The 25,249-nt window shown below is 37.9% G+C and overlaps 3 protein-coding genes across 4 annotated transcripts; 1 reads left to right on the forward strand and 2 right to left on the reverse strand.

The window, feature by feature from the left end:
- The first annotated feature begins 321 nt into the window (after window positions 1–321).
- Window positions 322–6,700, forward strand: LOC145908191 (MORN repeat-containing protein 1-like). 2 transcript variants are annotated; one of them, XM_082995406.1, is made up of 11 exons: window positions 322–570; window positions 1,087–1,213; window positions 1,650–1,823; window positions 2,214–2,335; window positions 2,639–2,821; window positions 3,120–3,240; window positions 3,557–3,664; window positions 3,727–3,833; window positions 4,340–4,632; window positions 5,511–5,634; window positions 6,400–6,700. In XM_082995406.1, the coding sequence occupies exons 1-11, from the start codon at window positions 429–431 to the stop codon at window positions 6,528–6,530; spliced, it is 1,632 nt and encodes a 543-aa protein (XP_082851532.1). In that variant the 5' UTR covers window positions 322–428; the 3' UTR covers window positions 6,531–6,700. The 2 variants fall into 2 exon arrangements, with proteins under 2 accessions (XP_082851532.1, XP_082851533.1); XM_082995407.1 differs by having other exon boundaries at window positions 4,340–4,524; window positions 6,400–6,699.
- A 1,089-nt stretch (window positions 6,701–7,789) lies between these two features.
- On the reverse strand, window positions 7,790–14,014 carry LOC145909425 (rhodopsin kinase GRK7-like). The gene is made up of 14 exons (XM_082996818.1): window positions 13,909–14,014; window positions 12,946–13,169; window positions 12,522–12,711; window positions 12,296–12,392; window positions 11,961–12,171; window positions 11,410–11,525; window positions 11,077–11,183; window positions 10,755–10,857; window positions 10,591–10,691; window positions 9,791–9,930; window positions 8,923–9,071; window positions 8,512–8,643; window positions 8,338–8,412; window positions 7,790–7,922 (listed from the first exon to the last, which is right to left on the reverse strand). The coding sequence occupies exons 1-14, from the start codon at window positions 14,012–14,014 to the stop codon at window positions 7,790–7,792; spliced, it is 1,884 nt and encodes a 627-aa protein (XP_082852944.1).
- A 1,594-nt stretch (window positions 14,015–15,608) lies between these two features.
- Window positions 15,609–25,249, reverse strand: LOC145908132 (coiled-coil domain-containing protein 39-like). Its single transcript, XM_082995326.1, has 23 exons — window positions 25,134–25,249; window positions 24,859–24,982; window positions 24,456–24,575; window positions 24,093–24,239; window positions 23,863–23,999; window positions 23,610–23,724; window positions 23,293–23,421; window positions 23,154–23,205; window positions 22,802–22,941; window positions 22,441–22,544; window positions 21,544–21,730; window positions 20,994–21,134; window positions 20,406–20,570; window positions 19,996–20,126; window positions 19,551–19,675; window positions 18,861–18,999; window positions 18,618–18,693; window positions 18,306–18,452; window positions 17,873–17,992; window positions 17,142–17,282; window positions 16,472–16,609; window positions 16,034–16,185; window positions 15,609–15,821 (listed from the first exon to the last, which is right to left on the reverse strand). The coding sequence occupies exons 2-23, from the start codon at window positions 24,946–24,948 to the stop codon at window positions 15,689–15,691; spliced, it is 2,829 nt and encodes a 942-aa protein (XP_082851452.1). The 5' UTR covers window positions 24,949–24,982; window positions 25,134–25,249; the 3' UTR covers window positions 15,609–15,688.

Below are 25,249 nucleotides of genomic sequence, written 5' to 3' on the forward strand. Positions count from 1 at the left end.
GCGTGACTACCCTAACAATTAACAAACTTACCTATCATGGACATAGTGCAAGATATAGCGTGACTACTCTTACGTTTAACAAACTTACCTATCATGGACATAGTGCAAGGTATAGCGTGACTACTCTAGCGTTTACAAAGTTTTTATCGTGGACATAGTGCAAGGTATAGGGTAAATGATTTCAATTACCCCCTTTGGATGAAAATATGTACTATCCCTGTTTGCCGTTGCAGTCACGTGTTTAGGTTACCGATTTTGTCCAGTTTACTGATCTTGGACGCTTACCTATGTTGTCCGTAACGTTACAGCCCTATATGGAAACGATTGAGCGTGTGTTGTTTACAAATTTAGCGACAAATTTGGGCTGAATTTAACGCCAAATTAATTTGATATGAACTGATGCATCAAAGGTAGTCAGCAGAAAAGTCATGTCTATTGATGCCGTATCAGACCGTAAAAACTACTACATTGGGGAGACCTCGAATCAGCTTAGAAATGGATTCGGGGTTTACTTCTACTCAAACAAATTCTTCCGTTACGAAGGAGACTGGGAAAAGGGAAAGAAGCATGGTTTGTGTTGTTGTGTAACATTAGATATAAATGTAGTCAAAACTTACATTAAACTACACAACAGTAGTTTAAATAGGCTGTGGGAAAATGAAAACAGTTCATTGGGAATAGATAATGTGATGCAGATATAAATGGGTCATTCTGCTGTAGATTTGTCGTCAAACATGTATTTACCAACGCTGTAATTAGTCAATTGTATTTTTTTCATGTGACATAATTAGTTTGCAGCCTCGCACAGCAACAGAAACTTCTGTTTGGCCTTAAATGAGCCTAATTTGTGAATAACTTCATTGTTAATAAAGCTTATTCATGGTATGGTACCACAAGCAGCAAGGTACTAAACGTTGTACCTGTCACTGTCACATTGGCTGTAGAAAACCTTGTTTCATTTGAACAGGCAAAATCTTTTGATATCTGACATTTACCAATAAATTCTGGGGTGTGGAAAGCATTTAAATCAAGTCTATTCGTTAAATTTATAAGATAAAACTCTTATCTCTGCTTTGAAATTGTTAGGCCATGGCAAGCTGATGATGGCCGATGGTAGCTACTATGAAGGCGAGTTTAAAAATGGTGAAATTGAGGGACATGGGTTCCGCAAATGGCAAGCTACTGGAAACACATATTCTGGAGAATTTTCAAAGTGAGCAATGTCTGTAGCTTTTCAATACAAACCGTAGTTATGTGATTTTGTTTTATATAGTTGTTGATGTACAAATATTATTAAAATTTAAAGAAAACTTATTAATTTGAAACTATATCAGTTGCATAATGTGTTGTTTCTGTACAAAATTGTTGTACCTCCTCTGTTTAATTTATGGAACAATGTAATGGGTAATGGGCTTGCATGCAAACAACCTCCCAGTGCAACTGGCTGCTGCGATCCTACGACAGATTCTCCGTGAGGAAATCACCTTTACATGGGCGTCTGACTCGATAACCTTCATGGTTTTATCGGTGCTCAGTATTTTGTTCCTCTGTGTAGTTTTTTTTTGCAAAATAAACATGATTTTATTTGATCTGAGATAAAACCCAAGTGTCAGGACAAATATATAAACATATGTGCATATATCATGTAGAGGTGAAATGCATGGACATGGGGTGATGAATTATGCAGATGGAAGCCAATATCAAGGAGAGTTTCATAACAACCAAAGACACGGAACAGGCATTCTACGAGACAGAGATGGAAATGAATATGAAGGGTCTTGGTATAAAAACCGGAAACATGGTCAAGGAATACAGATTTATACGTAAGTACTTTTGTACAGAACTTGAGACTACTTGTAGGTAACATTTAAAATTGAATTGATGGTTAACTTGTGTCATGTGAAAGAAGTGTTGCTGGTTAGGTAGATTTCATGAAGTAAAAACAATTTATTGCTACTTGTAGGTATTTGTAATGACTACTGGTGTTCATGACATTTTTGTTGTTAAATTACTTTGAATTATCTTGTGTTTCTGGCGTCAACAGTGTAGTGTATGTGCCAGGTTACATGAAAAAAATTAGGATTGTATGCCACATATTATATACATAAAACAATGTTTATTGGAGTATGGACCTTATAAACTGATCAATTTAGCTCAGTGCCAACCCCTTTTGTAATTCATCACACCATATAACAAATTTAATTTATATTTAGAAACGGTGATGAGTATGAAGGTGAGTGGGTAGAGGGCTGCAGACATGGCCATGGCGACCTAAACTGCACAGATGGGACTTTTTATGAAGGTCAATGGAGAGCTGATCAGTTCAATGGGCAAGGTAACACATTGTTTTTCTGATGGTATGATGAAATTTGTTATTTACCAAATTGCTTTGGTTATCTGCAATGTCTAAGATGGAACTTTGCCATTTCTAAATGAAAGTTGTGCCTATTGCATTTTGTAATCAAGATTTGAGTAAATTTTCAACCTTCAACCACACGAAACTACAATTCAGCTACATGTTTATACATAATGAATTGCTTAGCTGCATTGTTCCATATATAACATTGATAACATTTAACTACAGTTGCTGTGTATACGAGCTTTCTGTGTACGAAATAGTTAAAATAATATATTGTAGGCACTATGGCTCATGGAAGTGGGCTCACATACGAGGGTCTGTGGATTAATGGCCATCCAGAAATTGAGGCTCATTCTATTGAGGTAATTTTACCTGATGGACACAAATGCATTGAAGTCATTCAAGGAAGAAAGTTTAATGTTGATGTGAGGATTGTTGATCAGGACCAGAATCCATTAAACGGTAACTGAATCTCTGTTATATTGTCTTGGAAAAGTGCATAACCACCTCAATTCTCACTAACACGCCAAAGAAGTATCAAAGGAAACATTATGTATGAATCGTTAACTCATTTTGCAATAACAAAGAATGACTAACTTGTTTTTAATTTCTAGCATTGAAGAAAATTATTTTAATGGGCTATAACAAGCACAATTATCCCTTCTTTCAATTAAAAATAAAAACAAACTTAATACCAACCCTAATGCTTTCGTTGATGTATCTGTGTTTTGCACCAATCAAAGATGATTCTTTTTTGCAGGGGAGTATGGAAGGGAGTTTCAAATAACAGCGGGTTACAGGTTCTCACAGAAATCATCACAAAGTCAATCCCTCTTGGAATTGATTGAAAACATTGAAACAAAACCTGTTCCCACTCCATTGTAAGCAACTCTCTAAAGGAAAAATTGCTTGATTAGACTGAAGTTAAAAAGCTTCAACTGTCATTGTAAATCATACATTCGGACAGAACTTGTTTGTACCTCAACCGATTGAACTTGCATTTATAACATAATTTGCAATGCACTGCTTCAAGCTATTATACCTGATAGGTCAAACAGTGTGCTCTCTGTTTATACTATACTCTGTGTCCACATTTTGGGCCATTCCTTCTGATTTGAAGATTAGAAATAAAGAACGAATAGGGCTTAACTAAGCTGCAGATATGATGTACATTTGCTTGTTGTGCCTTTCCAATAGTGGCTACGAAGTGCTCCCATATCCTCTCCTTGATTGTGTCCATGATTGTGAGGAAAGTGAGGAACCTGGTGGAAAACGTAGACAAAGTCAGGTGCCCATTACATCAAAGTATGGCTACATGAAAAGATTGTATAACTTAGTATTAAAATGCTAACTTTGGTTATACAAAGGGTTTTTGGTGAGGATACAATTCATGAGATGCATGAGACTGGCTCTGATGCCTTGAAACCTGACGATAAGGACCAGGACGATGTGGAAGCAAGTTCATCTGTATCAGGTCAAAAAATTTCCAATGTTTTTTGTGCCAAAGTTGGCTTCCTCCATTGATATCCAGTGTTTGTTGGTTTAGCAGTGCCTTAATGTTTTGTTTAATTTATCATAAAATAATACTTTACTTTTCTTCATTCAAATGGTAAGAGTGCGTATGTCTAGAAGTGGATCCGATTTTCCTCCAATCCAGCCATTTGTTTGTTTGTTTGTTTTTTATTGCCACGATTTGTACCAATCTCAAGTCAAAATGGAAATTCCAGGCTTTACTTCTTGACAATAACGTTTGGTCTGTGATTCACAAACTTCTTACCTTTTCCATGCTTGATAAAGCTGAAAGATAACGACTATCTGCTATTTGCGGCCCTGCACAGACATATTGTTTTTAAATGTTTCTCGAACATCGCAAATATATCAGGCGACCACATTTTCTTCAAAAACAACCAGTCCGACATAGAAATCAAAACAACTTTTAATATTAATATTATGTCTATAGATTTAACATTCTACATGCAGGAAGCAAATACGCTACGAGCGAAACCCAAATTGACCTGTCTGCGGACAACGCTGATGACGTGGAGGCAAGTCTCAACCAAATGCAGCCTCCGCCCCCGCAAAGATCGACGCCGGAAGGCCTAGTTGAATTCACCAATCTCATTCTACCAGCTGCTCCTTCCAATTACAGGCCGTTTGGTGACGAGGTAGGCTCGAACGGAAAAGTACCGTCGTCTGTCTCTGTTACGCCTACCAGTTCTAGCACGTCTACAAGGCGTGGAGCTGGCTCTTCCGCTTCTGTTCGTTCTGAAAAGGTGTGTGGTGGTGTGGACGCATGCAGTAGTGTTGAACCTTATAGGATAAATTACTCACAAAGCTTAGTTAAACGTAGCAAATAAGTGATGCAGCCAAGGCATTAGTTCCCAAGTAATTCTCCACAAGGTCTCACTTCAATAAAGCGAAACATTTAATTTAAATACCGTAGGCCAAAAACCTACAAAGCGCACAAGGGTTTAGCTTTGTGGTTGCAAATAACGAACATGAATAGTTTGCAATGAGAACATTTTAAATAGTTACGTAACTTGAACAGTTTAACATAAAACTAACCAGTTCCTGTAGTTTTTAGGGCACAAATCTTAGTTATGTATCTTAACTAATTTATTACTGAATTTTACCAGTTCCTGTGTCAACAGCATTAATCACCAGGCATTCCATTGCAATGACAACCATACAAGTGAATGTGATTTATCACTAACTTACGTCACTTGGAATTCGTACACGCATGTCTGTGTTAGATTGGATGGTAATTGGTCGTGTTTGTACTTTTTGCCTGTTCTAAACCTCATCTTGTATTCCTTGCATGAATTACCTTTGTCTTTTTTTGTCTAAGCGTTATTGCATGGTTGAAAATTAACTATACGAACAACGGCTAATGACTTTATGTGCAATTTGAGTGTTTTTTGGTTAACAAAAGAATAAACTTTACCAACGTAGTGCAATGTTAAACATATTGCTTTATGTATTTATTTGCTATCTAAGCACGATCACGTTACAATAAGTCAATTTGCAAATACATAACTTTTTTAGTGTTTTCTTTTTTGCTGTGTTTCGTGGTGCATCGACTCAAAACTGGTTCACAATTAAAGCGCATTTTTGCCGTATGTAAACGGGTTTATGTTTTCAAATCAAACAGAGGCGTTCGAAGGGGAGTCGGACTGCTAGTGCCGCATCCACGTCAAGTACGAGCATTCCTGATGGAAAGGGCACCAAAGCATCTAAATCTAAAATCAGTTTGGAAGACAAAGGAGCCAGACCAGGTAACCCTGAGTATTTTTTTTTCTTTGTGTTGTAGTTTAAATTAGAGGTTCTAAGTTTTTTATGAAACATATTCAAAACACAGGCGTATTTCTGCAAAAAAGAGAATTTAAAACGCTTTGTAGAAGAGTTAGTGTCATGCCACTCTAAACCATTACGTTTTGTTCCTATCTTGCATCCGAGTAGTTGAAAGGTATTGTGAAAATGTGGCGAAAACAAGTTCATATGAAATACACAACAGTGCACATTGGTACGGACAAACATATATTTAAAATCTGCGAGTTCAAGTACAATACCATGGACGCCGAGAAAACCTTATAGGTTATCGAAGTCAGTTTAATTAGCCAGACAATCAGAACAGTTATGTGACAAAGGCAAATCTCCAAAGAAAAAGACACGAGAGATCAAAACGCCAGGCAAGGTATCGGCCAAAAACAGACAGATTGTAAGCGCAAAGCAAGAGACCCCGGTACCAGTGCAGGATCCGGTGGACCCGTACGCACAGTTGCTCAACAGTTTATATGCAGGCGAAGGTCAGTTTCTTGAACAAAGGTCATTAAAATCTGTTTTCTTACATGCTTAGTATTTTGTTCATACATTTACGTGTGTCTAAAAGTTTGTTTTTTTACTGAATAAAGTGGTGCATTTTTGTCCTTTGAATTAATGCCTTAATGCGTGTTTGTAGTCTTCCGTGCAATTAAAATGGGTAACTTTTATTACCATCTTATAACAAAACTTGCTTATATATGCCGCAATATTTTGTGCAGGAGAATATGTACTCGTTATTCAAGAAGTTACGCAACCACTCTTTCTTGGGACAAGATTGGAGCCAGCTTTTGTCATAGTAAAGGTATTGGCCCCGAAGAAAACGGGAAAGAAGGCCCCGCCCAAGCGTTAACAAATCTTCTATGATGATAGCGATTTGATTTTCTTGTTTTCGTATACTTTTTACTTTAGCTTCGGAAATACTACAGTAAAGATATATTTTGATATTGTCCGTGTATTCTTTGGCAACATCGGCGAAATAGTAAAAACACAGCAAAAAGACAAATGGTTTGCTTGACTGATGCACATCATTATATGGAATTTCGCCTAATTTATTGATTTTGGGGGATTATTTTTCTTTCTTAGAAGTCCTATTAAATCCACACATGTGTCCAACAAAAGATCGGTTGCAAAACAAAAACATTGCGACAAAGAAATGTTCCGCACGTTGTATGATAAAAATGGTCGCTTTTAAAGCTTAAGAGTCGTGGTGTGTGACTATAACAATACAATTCTTTTGAGGATAAATGCGTACGCACAGTATTGGACGCAAGTAAACACAATGCAGACAAACTTTCTGCACGGTCTGTTTAAAAATAACAAAACAGTAAAAACTTTGGCACGCAAAAATCTTTCAATTAAATTCATGTGTGGTTTTGGGAAGAATACAAACCGTATCTCCCTGTTATTTGCAGGTGTTAAGTAGGAGTCCCTGCAGTTTACGAAGAGGTTTAAAACAAGGTCACATATACCTGAGTTTTGCTTTAGAAAATCATAATAACCTTAGTACAAGTAGGCTAGGCTGGCTTACATTTTTTTATCTGATATGGGCCGCGCATTAACAGCACCGAGCTTTAATCCATACCATATGGATATATTTGTCAGTATTTATAGTAATCGTAACAAAATATCTGTCTCAGCGTGGAGCTTATATCTAATCGGCTGAAAAAAAACGCAATATGAATAAATATATAAAAACATTGCGTTCGCAGCAAGCAAATGCCTTGCGGAACAAAATCATTTTTTTTCATATAGCAGGGAAGTGATAATCTCAACTGCACATGGAGTAATCTGAAGATAATCCTAAGAAACGGTAAACCACTGATGCGAAAGCGATTCAATCCCGATTGCGAATGATTAAAAAATATCGATTTACATTTTTAAACCTCCATAAGAACGCGATGACAAGAATTTTAAAACGTTGAGTGAGCTTAATTTTAAATCATCCCATGCTTGGCGCATCTTATCAAGCAGATCGTGAAAATAAAGTGATGGGACCTGTTTTTTAACATCATCGTATAAGTTCGGTATATTTGGGTGAAATTCCTACGTCTAAACTCCTTTGGGGTGCTTTGTCTTTTTCTTCCTCGAATGTCAAACAGGAACGTGAATTCAGAGCAATTGGCACACGGAAGAAGATTTTTTGTTGCCTGGCGATGATCTTTTCTCATCACCTGGCTTGCGGTCCATCACTTGTTGAAATAACCCCGTTTCCATCATTTCATGTTGCCATGGTATTGGTACTCTTTAAACAACACCAAGGGCGGAACTCCAAGTTACATACGTGACAAAAATACTAAGTTTCTAATAATACCAAGTTTGGTCTCATCAGTGTGGTTAACTATTCAAACAGAGACAATCGGCTGCCAAGTCACCGCAAAGTGGAATTATCTCTGTCTGGCTAGTTTGCCGACAAGACCGTCGTCAATTGACAGCTGCACTGATGAGACTAAAAAGGTCGAAACAGCGTGCACACTTTTATGCAGCTCACTGCTTGCACAATAGAACAATTATAATGTGACGCAGCTCTGAGTCTTAGCAAACACTTCTATACAAGGAACACCATTTCCGAATTTACTTAAAAAGCTAAAAGCAAGCATGCCGACCCATAAAAATATTGTTAGGAAATTATTACAACCAGTTGTTCTCGCTGTCATTACCTTCCGGACGCAAATTTCCTGTGGAAGTCTTTGTCTTCATTTGTCAAAACCACGCCCTTCGCCTCGCTGCCCAACCTGTACGTAGAACGGAGATTGATTGTTTTGTTAGATAATATTGGAAAAGCCACTTGTAGGTTATATTCTAATAATATACAAATCACTGCATATTTGTACCTGATATCAGACACGTCCTTGGCATAAACCTGATTCGGGTCTGGAACAAAAGGTGGTGGTATCAGGCCCGCTTCCAATCTTTCCCAGTTAATATCGCTGAAGTAAGGGTGTCTCTTAATCGGTTCCGCAGACCTGGGCATCAATACAATGGTAATAGTGAACATAAATGGAAAAGAGGGGATGCATAGGCCTTATTTATAAATTAATTAAAACAGCCAATAATCAAAGGTAGCGATCCCTCGATCCCACATACAACAAGTAAAAAGAATTAGAGTAATGTTTATCAGCGTAACTTGCATTAAAACAAAAATATGCAATTTTTGATAGTTTATCCTCAAAAAGCAGGCCTAGTTGATGCAAAGCCGTTAATCGAACCGGCGGTTGAAATACAAACGTGTAATTATTTTATACTTTTCGTCGCCTGCCAGTCGCTGGTTCACGTCCTTTTCAAGCAACTGGTCAATAAGATCCAACAGATCGTCATCGTGTATGCGTTTATACGTGTGTTCTTCGTGAATTGTCTTCTCAATCGTCGCTCCAATGCTCATTTTTCGTTTGTTCTAAGAAAGAAACTACTTCGTCGTTCGACTTCCCAAAGTCCAGCAATGTTTGCTTATGTCAAAACGTCTTCGCGTTGACTATTGCAAAATTTCTCCTTTCTTTCATCAAACTTTCGAGCTTTTTGGGATGGTTTATTACGTTTCCTAGTTGCAGACGTTATCAGCAGTCAAATTGACCAATCAAGTTAACCAATGTTCAATCTATATTTTTGAAAGCTCTTTGGGGCAAATCCGCACAATAGCGGATTAATGGCTTGTGTTGTTCGATATCTCATAGATTTTCGCCTTTATCGATCGAAAATACTATCACTGCGATACAGATAATTAATCCTCGCTATTTATCAATGATTCCTTGTAAAATGCACACAAAATCGTGATTGTATGACATGGTTTATATCAGTGGTTCCTAAGTATCTGTGTGTGACCCCTTTGGAAAGATATCCCGCACTGCAACTCGCCAAACTTTTTGATGCGGTAATTAGCAACACACCAGTAATTACTACTATATGAGCGCGGCAAGTAAAGGGTTATTCTGGGCTCGACGAATTGTTGCTAAAGAAATATTTGATCGCAGAAGGCTAACTTTTAACTTAATATTATCTCCATTCAGTATAGTTTTGTTTTTAATTCCCTTAGAAACTTAAACGAGGCACCAGTGCTTCGCGACGCACAGTTTTAAAACCACTGGCTTATTGTTACGACAAAGTGAAACCACCAACCTTTCCCTTTGTAACAAACGGACCCTTCCCTTCAACCATCTCGAATATGGTGCAGCCAAGAGCGAACCAGTCCACTCCGTAGGCATATTTCTTACTCTCGAGCATCTCTGGAGCCATAAACCCAACCGTACCCGCACGCCCTGCGGATATGTGACAAGAAAATTATCAAACCAAATAATGAAATATGCGCAAAAGAGCCATAATAATCAATGAGTTGATGGTTCGTCTGTGTTGATTGGTACCTAGTTTGGTACCCAACATATCGACGATTGACCGAAAGGTACCACAAAGTGGAAATCTGTGTGCCTGCTAGTCTACCAGCTAGCACAATACCACATCAACAGCTGCACTGATGATACCTTACAGGTCGAAACAGTGCGTGTATACACCCTGTCTGCAGCTCTCAAATAATGAAGTTATAATTTTCGTAACATCGGAGTGATAAAAATTACACTTATACAAGTAGGTTAAAAGTTTTGCAATCGATTAAAATAGAATGTTTATTTCGTGCTCATAAAGCTTTTGCTGTATAGGATTGCATGTAAGCACGTGCATGTGTTCGTGAATAACGTGACACTTTGGGGGTGACGTAAGCGTAAAAAATGGAAAATAAATTTAAATACTATCTTCCCACAAAAATTAACCAAACATCTTGCAGAATTTAAGTCAGGTAAAAAAACAATGCTTATTTGCTTCATCATAAACGAGCTCCTTGAGTACTTTATGCATGTACAGATTTGACTTTCAAGAATTAGTTGGATTTAATTTATAAGATGACACCTTGATGCTTTCAGTCTTACCCGATGTTTTTTCCCCTTCGCCAAGAATCGCAACAAGCCCAAGGTCTGCAATTCTCACGTTTCCACGGTCGTCAAGTAGAACATTTTCAGGTTTCATATCTCTGCGAAATGCTTGTGTCATTAACGACCGAAAAGTACAAGAGATTGAAAAAAGCATGACAAACCTGTATAAAATATTTTCGCTGTGGAGATGGTCTAGTCCAAGTGTGATCTGGGCGGTATAGAACTTCGTCCTTTCCGCGCTAATACCTCTCTTTTTGTCCTTGGCTAAAATACGTCAACGGCGGCTATGGTAATTTAACTGCGCTTCAAAAAGTTTCAATCATGCATAAAATCATCATTTTTTTCCTGTATTGGAAATTCGCCATTTTATAGCCTTCCCTTAATGAGCACCTAATGCAGTTTCTCATCAGGTAACCGCCAACAAAGCTAAGCATTAGGTAATTTTTTTTTGAACAATTTTCAATTTTTTATATACAAACTTACTTTTCTCGTATATGTGGAACTTTAGGTCACCAGCTCCCATCAAGGTCATCACCAGGTTTAGGTGGTTTTTGTTTTCGTATGCGTATGTTAAACTCACCACGAAGGGACTAAAATATAATGCTTTTATTAATCCTTGAGACCCGCTTTTTCGACTCAAAAACCGTTTAAGTTCGGATTGCGTTTCAAGCAATATGAGATTATCTCTCTAATACCAAGTAGAATCTGATCCACAGGTAGAGGTTGCCTTAATTTAAATGATTTATCATAGTGTAGTTTTACTATGGAGATTCTCATCAATATGATTTGTCAACCACCCATTTTATCCCCCCATACCTGTTAACAATCTCAAGAGTGATTTTTTCCGACATCACCACCTTCTCGGCATGTTTTTGTTTCATCTTTTTCTTGTCGACCTTTTTACACGCGTACATTTTTCCAGTGGATTTCACCTGGTAATAGAATAACGAAATACAGTTAGTGAAGTTTTTGTTTGCAGTTATCTAGTGAATAAAGTAACCCCTTGGACCAACACAACCAAATATTATCTATTTATTTTGGTTTACATCAATATAAATTGTATTTGGAAGATTCCTGCAGCGCCCTTACTCTGCAAGAATTTTACTCAAACGTATGTGTGGATAGCATTGACACGCTTAAACCTGAACACAGACACATACACAATGCTTATAGACCTTGTTGGTGAAACAAAAGCAAGGTTTATACTGACGATAAGACATCAGTCTACGATAAGATTTGTCACATGAAACTCGAAACAGAGTATAAAATGTCAATGCCTGTTTACATCATGCATCGCAATTTCTTAAATTACTTCAAACTCCTGAACATGGATGAAATACACCCGTGGTTGTGTTGATAATCCTTACCTGATAAGCATACACCTCACCAAAGCCACCTCTTCCGAGAAGACGGAACGGAAAGAAGTCTTCCTCGATAACCGACTCCTTTTCTTTTGCTTTCCACCTTAGGAAAGTTTTGAACTGTTCGCTTTTCTTATATTGTGCGAAGACGTCGTCCACCATAAAAGGATATACTTGGTGCTTGCATTGGTCAAGCAAAAGCTTGATAAAAAAGAACCTGAAACGTGTTGCGGACTAATTTACTACTGCTTTTGCTAAAGTGTTTTTGCTTTTGCTATAGTAGTTCAGTATTTTTTTTTATTACGGTTTTTAAAAGAGTCCATTTTTAGGGGCCATTTTACCTTTTTTCCTGTCCGCTTAGATGGGTAACTACCAAATCTGGTTTATTGCTTTGAAGAACGCCTTGTAAACTTAAATTCTGTCCTTCTGTCTCCTCACCTGTTAAAAAATTCCGATATTCCTATACGATATTATTCTTTATCGATTAAACGAACTTCAATCTTAAAAAGTAAATGTTGAACTATAAGTCATTTCAGGCATATCAATAACCTAATAAGTTTCACTAACCCTTTGATAAATCGTCCCCCAAAAGGTCCCTGAGCGTGTCGAACTTTGGAACGTCATCCGAAAGGATAACCGACGTGGAGGCCTTCTTGACGTTATCAGATATAATTTTTATTTCGTAAGGTGCGCCGGGCAGAAGGTAACTGTTGGCAACGCAACGGGCCGAATTCTCCCGTTCAGCCTCGTTGGCAAGCTATAGCAGAAGGCAACATAACTTTTTGTATTATTGTGGTTATTTTAATAATCTCGAAAGAATTTTCATCCTATCTGTAGAAGAATTTTAATATGCTGCTATTGTGTCGTTCCTATTTATCTGTATATAAAACTACTCAACGTACAGTAATTTTAAACCCAACATGTTCATACAAACAAGCAACCGCGATTTCAATGCCAACAGTTGTCTACAAGCATAGAAGTGCTGACTCGCCTCAAAATCCCATATTGCGTCTATCAAAGCATTTGCGTTCCTTATTTTGGGATCGGCCGTTTTGCAGAACTTTTTGAACATCTCTTTTCCAATGCATTGCTTCTCGCAGAACAAGTTGTATTCGAAACGTTTTCTTTGTGCTGGATCTGTTCGCACGGAGTCTGGCATCAAGTTATGGAGTTCGATTTCAAGCTTTTTCAACATATCGTTGGGGTCAGAAATAGCTGTAAAAATTGGTTTCAGTTGTTGTGTCATTTTTTGTCATACCGGGATTCAAACGCAGGATATCCTTACCAGGAATCCCAATCGCCTTGGCGGCCTTGGTTTACTTTTTGGAAAATGAGTTAGGCGTTTGATCGATGTTGCCAATCACCTGGCCATTATGCGGTCATATGTAACTCAAACACTATGTACAAACTGGATTATCCTTGTTTGGCACTCTTTTAAGGGGTTTTAATTTTCTAAAATACACAAGCTTTCGCGAGTGCTTCTCGCTTCATCAGTTGTAAATAAATCCGTCTTCTTAAAGAGTGCCCAACTAGGATAATTCATTGTGTATGCAGCTTACATAATTCATATTATTGGCTCCACTTTGCCTATCACAGGATAATTCAGTTCATAGACAAAAGACTGATACGACACATTTCATATATTGAACATGTGCAAAGGCCCACTATCAGCGCCACCTCGAACTTTCAGAACACCTTGTTCGTCTGTCTAACAGCCCAAAGATGACTTAAAATTGTTTCGAAAACGGCGTTAATGTATTATCGGTATTTATGGCCAGAACCTTAGTAGTTTTTGGTAAAAAAAATCCAAGTAAAAGTTTTTTCGGAGCTGAAGTAGTACGTATTTACCACATACGATAGCTCGTAACATAGTAATTGTGGGTAGGTTAAAATATAAGCAGTAAGACAACCATTAGCATTTTAATACAAAATGCCATTTTACATCTTAACTTACTTGGTAACTTAAAATTTTTTCGGTATTTTGAGTTTTGTGCATTGTCGGCCTTGGCCTGAACCAGTACCGTGTTGGCCATCAAGTCCTCAATTCCGCACATATCCATGTTTTTTGTTCCTTGTTGCTTTCCGCCCGGTTCTTACAAATTGTATTCTTCGCCGTAAGATCCTATGTCCATCTCGTAATGTGTTGTATTTGGAAGAACACGGCCATGTTTTTCGCAGGAATTTAAGGTCTTAAATGTTTCGAGGATCTTTGTAGTTTTATACTTACCGGCACTATTTTACATAGAAACGTTTCTAAGGGAGGTTTACGATGCAAAGTTTGTAAAATAATTATCCTTTTCGTATCTTATCATATTAATTATTGGCATTATTACAACCATGAAAAACAAAACGGAGAATTTCTGCGTTAACATGTTTTTTATTTGTGAAATGCTGACTCAAATACAAACTTTGCGTGCCACATAAGCTTTGCAATACATAAATAATCCTTCAAGAAAAAGGCGAGACTAATGCACGCTGTGCATTTCAACACAATCCTTCAATGACATGCTGTGTAGACAGCAACATGCTGCGAGTTACGTCAGTGACGCGTCATTTCAAAAATATGCCTTTGTAAGATTGCTGTTGTCGTTTGTTTTCACTTTTCATGCCTTGAGATACCGACTGTAAACAACATGTTTACGTTTTTATCGCTTTTTGATATCAAACTGACCTTTCCGGCGACCTCGTGGCATTTCAAAACAAAACCAGGATGGTTTGCGGTTTCGTCAGGTGCCCGATCAACATCAATATTTTATAGTTGACCCTTTTCATTGCAAAACTGGCCATCGCCTGGATGGGTAGAGTATTACTGAGCTATACACAGTATGTAATGTGATGCTGTTGGCCGCAGGAAACACAATATAATTCCAGAGTTCGGTATACTTGCAATTATATGCTAAGCGCGATTACCTTGTTTCATATTATGGACACAATAGGCTATAGTGAATTTCATTTACTAACATTGACATGCTGCGTTGTTCTTAGCCAAATCTCAACTTATTTCAAAACCTTTTTTTTTTCTACATAAAAAAGGAGAATTATTCTTGAACTACGGTATATAAATTGTTTGGACCTGTTAGACGAACTCAACTGATAAAATAATAGCTGACTAAAAACACTTGAAAACGTCTGCTTCGCTCTAAATTGTGCACTGAGGTTTGTACAAATGACTTTGCAGAAGACATTTGACTGTGATGTTGTTTACCTGCAAGCACGATTGCATGTCCCCGATTGTCCTTCATGGTTTCACGAATCGATTCGAGAGTGACCGGATTACGTTTCAGACCATATGACAAATCGTGATGACGTAGTAGAACGATCGCTTTTTGTGTTAGCATGTAGCTTGTATTGATTTTTGTGAGGAAAACGACGCACTTTCGTCATCACTAAAAGATATTTAATTCGCGGACATTTCTCAGGCGCTTAACCTACCAATGTAATCCACAGGCTGAGGAACCATGACTAAGAATTAGATTTATTTATGTGGTTTTCCACACGACTTTATTCATGCAGTAATTATAGGCATTTTGCACCAAAATAACAATAATTTCTGGATTTAACGTTTTTTTGGATAGGCAGCGCGAAAATTCGACTTTTAAATTTTTTTTGACGTCTTGGCAGATTCTCCTTTACTGGTGTTAATATCAGTTGATGTGCAGTAATAGTCTTTATTTAACGCAACAAAAACAACGATAAAAGCGCGTAAAACCACCATTCCCACCCAGTATAGACTCTTATTTTCGACCGGAACGTGGACCAGATCGTGCGCTGGCTCGTGAACTAGCGGCACTGGCGGGCCTTGACCCTGGAGGCGAGGTCACTTGGAGGCCGAGACCGAGGTCAACCGGCTTTGGACTGGTCACCGATCTGGGAAGTATTGTGCGTTAGTTATGCAGATAAACTAAAGGAAATTATTGACAAACTTACGCAATCCAAAAACATAACTTTAGTAAAAGATAAGTGCTAATAGATCAGGGTTTAAAAACCCCTGATGTAGATGTTCTCGAATGAGGATTTTGAAATTGTACTTATCCCTTGCACAGCTGACATAATCGCATGAAACTTTTGAGCAACTATACCTGGCTGACGAAACTGAGCTGCGAGGTGAACTACGGGCACTTGAACGAACAGAGCTGGTCTTTGAACTTGAGCGTGATTCCGGAGCCATGGTGGGTACGGGCAAACCGGCCTGTTGGAAATACGCCTCTACCGCCTGCGTGATATCTGGGAACTAAAAACAGATAAATGTGAACAACATATATCCGTTTTTTGCTTTTTGTTTTATAAGTTATCATCGTTCAACACATTTGGGTTTGGTGACAGCTTTGAGCATAAGGTTAGGGTTCGTTATATAAAGGCTAATTGTGCTATTGGTTTGGAGTTTTAGTCAAAAGTTTCTCAATACGCTTGGTTTCACATTAACATTTCCTATCGACTGTGCAATTTGTATGACAGGTTCACACCGTAGGGTAATCTTATAAAACCTAAACGTGGTTCACATTTCAGCAAACACCAACCTGTTGCACAAGTTCTGCGATGCCTTTGGCGATGGATCTGTTTCTGCTTCTAACTTCCCGTAAATCCATATCCCTTTCCTCCAGCATGGGACCCCGGCTCTTTCGCGCGACTCTTGTCTCCCTAGCGGTGCGAGCAATCTGCAAAATTTTGAGTTAATTTGGACATACGGACATTGCTTTTTTTTGCAGGATGATAACAGTAGTAATTTTTACATTCAAACACTTTCATTGCAATCGCTATTGTGTACTTTTTTAAAGAGATTGTTTATCACATCTTCACAAAACAAGGTATTTTGGTTCCCTTGGATTGTGATAGTGACTAATCCTCTCGATAACACACCGGGTAGGTCGGTGGTAGGATGTTAATGATTTTTAGTAAAACCCCGCACACGAGACAAACTGTAAGTACCAACACAGGCACACTTTGTCGTACTGGGCCAAGTTAACCGCTGTTTGTCGTTATAGCAGCTACAGATAAGCGGCAATGTCCTTGATGTACAGATAATTTTATTTTAAAATTTTTGTCACCACCTACCTCAGACGTGGACAAACTCGACTCACGGGCAAAAGTGTGTATAGATTAGAGAGACGGGCCAACAGGCCATGCGGGTATAATGTGGTCATATAATTGTTTACAGTCGGGGCAAAGTTTACCAAATGTCTTATATACCTGCTTCTGGACTCTTTCCAACTTTTCCTTCTGTTCTTCTGTGTCTCTCTGCAGTTGTTGTATTTTCATTTTGCGATCTTGTACCATGTCTAGGAAGGTTGTTTCGTCACGCAATGACGAATCCATTGCACTGCTCATCGTCTATGCGAGAAAATTAATATTAAATTCGTGTGGATTTGCCTGTGCACGAGGTTAATAAAAAATGTGAGTTTTGTTGTAATTAAAATACGTGCGCAGTGGTTTTTAACCGGTGGGAAATTTCCGGTGTGTTGTAGGTTGGTACTTGGTTGGCACCGAAATATACAAAAAGAGGTGACAAGAGAAATGTTCTATGTTCTGTCATCACTGTGTGTAGCACACTTATTGGAAATTGGTCACGCAATGCGGTGAAAATGCAATTACTATATTCTAAACTTAAAAATTTAAATACTGGAGGGAAATAAAGATTCCGTTTTTTCCGAAAGTGGAAAATGAGAGAAAAAAGGTTAAGAATCACTGGCTTATAAGAAAAAATGAGTTTGCCGATACAACGCATTTCACTGTGTTTCCAATCATGCAGGTGCCCATAAACTTAGCATTACTCCGTTATAGCGCCCTCCAGCGATTTAACCTGCCTAATATCACGTCAGGTTTGTTTTATTGATAGCCCGAAGATGACTTGAGGTTGCCACTTTCCTACATAGTTTTCGTAGCTAAAAAAATACGTAATTATCAAATATGTAACCAGTCACCTGCAAGTCCTCTTGAAGTTCACGGATCTGTCTCCTCTTGTACTTATATTTGTCCATGACGGAGCGGAGTTGTTCATCGAGTTGGTTCTTCATCTCATATTCCTCGCTGGTTTCTGTCACCTGCAAGACACAGAGTTCGTTTTGTTGGTTGTGTGTATATTGTGTGACTGCCTGACAGTAGCAGCTGTTGTTTAGTTATTGGATAAGGTTGTATCATATTCGGTTGGCTTTGAAATGTCAATTAAACAAAAAAAATTACCACAGTTCGAATGAAACTACAGCCAGTTCTCACTAAACAGAATCAAAATCGTTACAATTTTTGTCTGCAAAAAAATCATTCGCTGAAAGTTCTTCTGATTACAAACTTGACGTAAGACGTATCAGCACCTTGCTGTCATACAGAGTGTTGAAAATGTAAAAACTGATCGCAAACCTTGTTAAATGACTTTCGGTACGTCTCGTTCCTACTGTTCATCAACCTGAGGGTGTTCTCCAAAGCTCTTATCTCCTTTTCCGCCTTCCGGATGCGAGCATCAAGCTCGTCTCCTGTTCTCTGCAGCTCCTCTTTGTCCTGGGCTGCCTAAAAACCGGGTCCACGTCAATATACTATGAGCATTTCTCTATTATTTCTCTTATGACGCAATGTTGGTGGTACGTATTGTGTGGCGACCATGGTAGTGGCGATTGTGTTGCTCTTTACACACTTAAGCGTAATTGCTTACTTTAACCTTGTGACGTCACTCACCTTGATGACGTAATACGCTTGAGACTTTTCCTCCTCTCCTTCGGGCGGTGCCATGGAAACCATCAAGATTTCGTACCTGATAAAAAAGTAACATTTGGATGGAAGAAATTTAAAAATCCATATATGCAGAAGAACTTGCGGGCTATTTGCAAAAAAAAACTGCCACATTGCTTCGTGGTTGGGTTTTTAGTGTCTTGGGCTGCAAATTTTTGTCGAGAAACTGTGTTTTTTTCATAATTTTACCTCTTTCGCAGTTTTACAATTTTCTCGGTTCTCTGGTGAAGGTCGGCGTTCAGAGTTTGACGTTCTTCTTGTGCCGCCTTCAACTGACTGAAAAGCATGTCCTTGTGTACGGATATCTCTTGCTTGCGTTCCTTCATTGCTGTAACATTGAAAATGTTTTAAATTCACGAAATCCACCTAATCAGCAACACTTTTTTCGCATGGCACAAGTGAAACTTCAATTTCAAATAGTACTATGACAACTTTGTGTCAACGCTTCCAGTTTTAGAAAACATGTTTCGCTTTATTAAGCATCATCAGTTCTTATTCAAATGCTGTAACATGTTTTCGTGATGAAAAACTAACAGCATATGTCTGTTGTTAGGTTTTTCATTAAGAATAGCCCCGCAAACTTTATGTAAGATATCCTAAGAATGGCAAAAATATACATACATAGATACATTCAACACTATAGAGCACCTGATCATTCCAACTACACGACCGTAATTGTTTGTTTGGTTTACGCACTTTACGCCAAAGTTGGACAGTTTTACCGAAACAACTTGTGCCATGTAACCCCTAAAATGCTTTGCGCTGACTACTTAGTCAAATACTCCATAATCTCTAAGGTTTTACCATCCCTTATGTCATTTTACCTTTTTTGTGTATATTTGTAACACGCGGTGAAAATAAGATTTTTTAATAAACTACCTGTCGATAATTGAAGTTGCCTCTTTTCCAAATTGAGGACTTCATCCGCGTGTCTGTGCAAAGCATCCTGAATCCTCTTGATTTCCAACTTGAGGATGTTGTCCTCCACCATACTTTCCTGCTTCCTAGTAGGGGAAATTTGGTCAAAAATGGACCATTTTCTCTTAGTTTGTAATGTCCAGGTTCGACAAAAAATTGGTATAGCATTTATGTTGAAATTATTAAATGAAAATACAACAGAAAATGTGAAAGATTTCTTTCTTTAACATTTAGCCGACAGCAACGGAATTATACAGTTTTCAACTTTACTTTTAAGTATTCAACTTAATTTAAGTGTGCTCATTAATCTGTTTAAACCTATTGCCAAAATCTATCCGTTGATATACCACCGGTTGCTATGTGCGATGTGTTATACCCATTATTGTGCAACATAATAAGTCCTTACTTTGTGATTGTGCTTTTCAGTTCTTTCACCGAAATCTCATTGTGGAGGTTGAGTTCTTCGATCTTGCTCGTCAAGTCGGCCTTTTCTTCTCCAGTCCTTTCCATGTCACGCTTCTGTCGCCTAATGTCGTCCTAAACCAACATACAGAGACCAGTCAAACTTTAAGGCTTACATTAGAGTTTTGCTTTCACCAGAAAAGTCGGCATATGGACATTATTAGCAAACGAGACCCATTTGGGTTTCAAAGCTATGTTTTATACGACTTTTTGTCCTCACACAAAAAACCTGTGGGTTTGATGCTGTCAATAGTAACGGCAAAGAGCGGTAAAAATAATGACGCAATTGTATTACCAGGCCCTTCCGCCTTGTAGCCAGAATGAATACTACCTTAGCCATCAACGGTGTCTTACTTGTAGTCGTTTCAGTTGCGTTGTGAGTAACGTGTGAACGGCGTTGCGATCATCCAGTGTTTGGGTAAGTTCCTCTATCTTGGCCTCAAGTACTTTCTTCTCCTCTGTGTTCATATCACCCTGAATCCTGGCCAAGCGACGTTCAAGTTGTTGTATGGTGAAGTCCTGTGAACAAAAAGGTCGGATTTGTTAAGTTTTTACTGTAAAGGATTTAATACAAAGTGTTGCGAGCAACCGCCACATACTGTGGCATGATGAGTGGAGGGTAGATAGGCAATTTAATTTAGAGATAGGTTTTACGGCCAGAAAAGTACCAAGTTTTATTGATTGCTTAATTTAAAATCAAATGATGTTACTCCAGAGTTATAAATTTGTATCTTGTAAAGATTGTAAAAAGAAGTAACATTGCTAACTATAGAAAATGTACTGCTTTAAAAATATAGGCCTGATTTTGCGTTGGACCGGATTTCCTGTAATACCTTTGTATTGTGCCAAGTAAAGCACAGGGCATTAATAACAAGCAAAAATTTAGGATTTTGCCATGCCCACACTTAACTCGAAGTTACACGAAATAATCAATTGACTTACCTGGTTGTAAACGATCTCCTGCTGTTTTATAGATTGTTGATCTAGTTTCTTCAGTCTTGACGAAAGATTCCGGTTTGCGGCCCGACTGCCTTGAATCTCAGCAGCAATATTTTTCTCCTGTGTGCTGACGTTGTACAAATCCTGCATATATCGATGACATAGCGTTTGTTGTTTGTAAAATATGATTGCCAGATACAATGTAGTGTTGCATACCAACCTTCAGCACTATAGGTTGGTTTATATTCACAACGCCACATCGGTAAGTGGCTAATGTAGCGAAACAAGAGGGGATTTCTCAACGATAAATGACCAAACGGAGTTAATGTATGGTTTCATACCAGGATGAAATTATGTATGACGTGTGTTTGGAAACACTTATTCTAAAGTACGTGTTTTTTTGCAAAGACGTTTCCACAATAAGAAATTTCGTGTAAAAAAAATAAACCATGCTATCAAAAATGGCAGCAAACACGAAGAACTGCATCAGCATTTCTTAACTTCCAGACGCTTTATGCTCACGTTTGCTCATTAACCTCAGGGTAAACCGTACCTGCTTCTTTCTGAACTGCACCTCCCTCAATTTCATCAGGTCCTTCTCCAGATTGATGACGTTTTCTTCCTCCAAGCTGAGTTCAAACGCCGCGACTTCCGCCCGTTCCTCGGCAGATAAAGCTCCTTTGCCCGCTGCCTCCAATTTTTGCTGGAGAGCTTCCCTCGTCAAGGTCGCTTGCTCCAATCTGCAAAGCATGCGTTTTATGAGACCACTTATATCAGTGATTCCCAACCTTTTTGTGGTTGCGTACCACTTGGAGGTAAAACTTTTTCGACGCGTATCACCTAGTTGAGTGTAACAAGGCAACTTAGGGGATGAAGAAAACAAACATTTTCAGATCACTTACGGTTTTTTAAATTCGAACTATATCCGCAAATTACGAAAAGGTGCTCCTGTACCACCTGGAATGACGTCGCGTATGGAATGCCGTCGCGTATGGAATGCCGTCGCGTACGGAAACTAGTGGTACGCGTACCACCGGTTGGGAAACACTGACTTATACGAATATTTAATTCCATTATAGTTACAAACACATCAAACAAATCTGGTAAAATTACGGATATCGTAAATGACGTATGTTAATTGTTAATGGCTAAAAAGACTTGCAGTTCTTTCTTTATTAGTGTAAGCAACTATCAAAAACAAAATTTTTAAGTTTTTGTTTGCTGCCATTAGCAAATGCTCCATAAAATAAAATGCGTACTGCAGAATTTTAATGTATTGCGCTGCCAGAATATATTCCCATTGCACAGCAAGATTGATAATTTTCAGTGCCCACAAGGTGACAACTTTCAAAAAAAAACAAGGACGGGCGAACATAAATATACATAGTACAGTAATTAAAGAAATGCTGCTTCAATTGATTTTTGTTGCGTTAATAAAACCCACACTTACTTCTCGTGCTTGTTAACGATTTCCTTTCGCAACGAAGCCACGTTGGTCTTCATTCCTTCTAGATCTGACGCAGTTCTTTCCACAGTATATTTTAATGTGTCCAGCTGTAACATAAATGTGTTTAATTACCAATTACGTTTGTGTCGCAAAATTCAAATGACAAAAAAGGCATTCCCAGTTATCTGCAGTTTAGTAAATCGTACTGAATCATTGTCTTTTAACAGAAAACGTAAGTTTCAAAATTTTCTAGCAATTTCTAAAAACTTAATTTCCACATGATAAGTACATTCATTGGAACACCTAATACCATAAACTCGATTTTAAATCCACAAAGTAAAATTATTATGCAACTTTAGAAAACCTCGTCTTGTAGTTGAGTTCTTGTGTTTTCATGTTCTTGCAGATCAATGCGCAGTTTTGCAGCAAGACGCTCCTGGAAAGCAATTTTCTTGTCCATTTCCTGGTTGTTTTCCATTTCACTTTCCAGGAATGCTTGTTTTTCTATATTGACAGGAAAGCTATGTAAGGTAACAGTACAAAGCTGTTGTGTCAATCTATTTGTATGCATTTGTATCTGCTAACATGTTGTGACAAACATTAAGTTGTATTTTCAGAAGGTGATGGTGCAAAAGTTATGAATGCACAATTTCTTTATTCACAGAAGAAGTCTTCATTATTACAGCAATCCAGCAAAAACCAAGGCATTTTTTTACCTTTGATAACTTGTTCCCTTTGTCTAACTTCCTCTTTTACTTTGGCTAATTCCTACAACGCGAGACAAGAGCATGTTAAACATTTGATAAACATGTATACAAACAATGGACATTATTTTTTTCTGCATCTCAAACTGACCAAAGCAGCATGGTCCATTTCCCTGTCTCTCCGCTGCATCTGTTCAATGGTGATTTCCCACTGAGCGATGAGATTGTGTCGGTCTGTGTGGGCTTTTCTAAACTCCTCAGCTGTCTTGTCAAGTTCAATCTGTAAGGAAAAAACTCTATCAAAGGATTTGTAGGCTAAGTAAGTGCTTACAGGCATAAACAGGATTAAATTGTTCCAAAATACATCCCAATACATGGTTAAAACTTGTTTTAGATGTGATTCAAAATGGTTAAAAAGGAAGTCTGGCTAAATTGTGCAATAATGTTCAATCTTAACACTTAAGTTACCTGGGCAGTTAGTGTTTCTGTGGTTTCCTGGTCAAGACATTTTCTCTTTTTCTGGACTTGTTCAGTTAAATGTTCAATGAGAAGTGCCAGCTCCTTTAGCTTCGAATGATCATGACTGAAATATGAACCAAAAATCATTAAACTAAAAAAAAAACTTGGCCAACAGCTCACTTATTTATATTTTTTGTTTTAAACCATTTATGCAATAGTTTATATTTCTTGATTATAACGTTAACTTGTGATGGTGTTGGACCTTGCATATTTCTGTAGGGTCAGAGCATCTTCATCTCTTCTTGCTGACTCTTCAAGCCAGGCCTCCAATGCTTGTTGGTCCCAATTCATTTGTGATTTTAGTTCCTCCAGTTGCTGACTTTGGATGAATATTTTGTTCTATGATATTATTATAAATTGAAGATTATTATTGAAATATACATTAGAAAATACAGATATGCAATTGTGCTTTTACTTAAATTATATACATACCTCAAAGTTGTTCCGTTTTTCCCTTGTGCCATCCAGCTCTTTTTGTAGTCTTGTCATTTCCTGGTGGAGTCTGCCATCTTCTCGCTCAGCAATCGCACTTAAGTGTTCTTCAGTTTCTATTTCCTTTCTATGAGCGTTCAAAAGTCCCTGAAAAAATACAATGTTTAATGGAATTGGAACAGCTTAATTTTGAGCCTCTGTAGTATAATGGGTGTATAAAAGTAACAAATTCGTTGGATATTCTCAAATACATTTCATGCCTCTAAATAACTTTATATAAACTCTAAATTAGGTCACTTATATTATCTTGTTGTTAGAATAGGTACGGTACGCCAGAAATGCTATTGACATTGTTGTACTCACCAAGTTGTGAGTAAGTTCTTGTCGAACATTCTTTAAGTGCTGGGACATGCTGTGAATCCGATCATCATGATCTCCAACCTCTGCAGAATAATTCCCAATTTCTCTTTGCATATGCAACAGCTGTGGAAATTGAGAGTCGATAAAAATATTGTCTAACAAAAATGTCAGATAAATCCAAATTTTTTTCGACAATCTATGCAGAAAGAACTAATGCATCACATACACTGAAAGCATTGGCTAGCCCATCCAATGAACATTTGCCGACAAAAATTCAAACTTTCAAATCTGACACAAGGCTATAACATTTTGCATAGCCGAAAACAACTAAGTGTTTTATGTTTTTTATAAAGATAAAACTTATACCAATAGTTTATACAGTTACAATGATATTCATTAGTTTTACCTCATCTTCAAGCTGTTTGTTTTCTGCATTCGCCACAGGCATGGCAATACCCTCATCCCAATCCATATCCGACATAATTGAACTCGTCATGGTGAGGGTGGGATGTAGTCACATAAGTTCAAATCTACAAAGCAAAGTAGAATAAAAGATTTAAAGTATGCTATCAATAATTCATAGATTGTGTTACTACAATGAAAGGTCTTGGACGATTTTTATTAGTGTCAACCTGTCCAATAAACACAAAAACACCGGATTGCCTTTGCCGTGTATCTTACCAAGAACGCAGAAAACGATGAGGTGCACTTTCAGAATAATTATACACCAAATACTCAAAGCAAACTCAAATAACTTTTCTGAACAGAACTTACAAGTTTCAATTCTCTTGCTTACT

The sequence above is a fragment of the Ascidia mentula genome, chromosome 7 (assembly GCF_947561715.1).
Source record: "Ascidia mentula chromosome 7, kaAscMent1.1, whole genome shotgun sequence".
In the NCBI taxonomy this organism is placed as follows: Eukaryota; Metazoa; Chordata; class Ascidiacea; order Phlebobranchia; family Ascidiidae; genus Ascidia; species Ascidia mentula.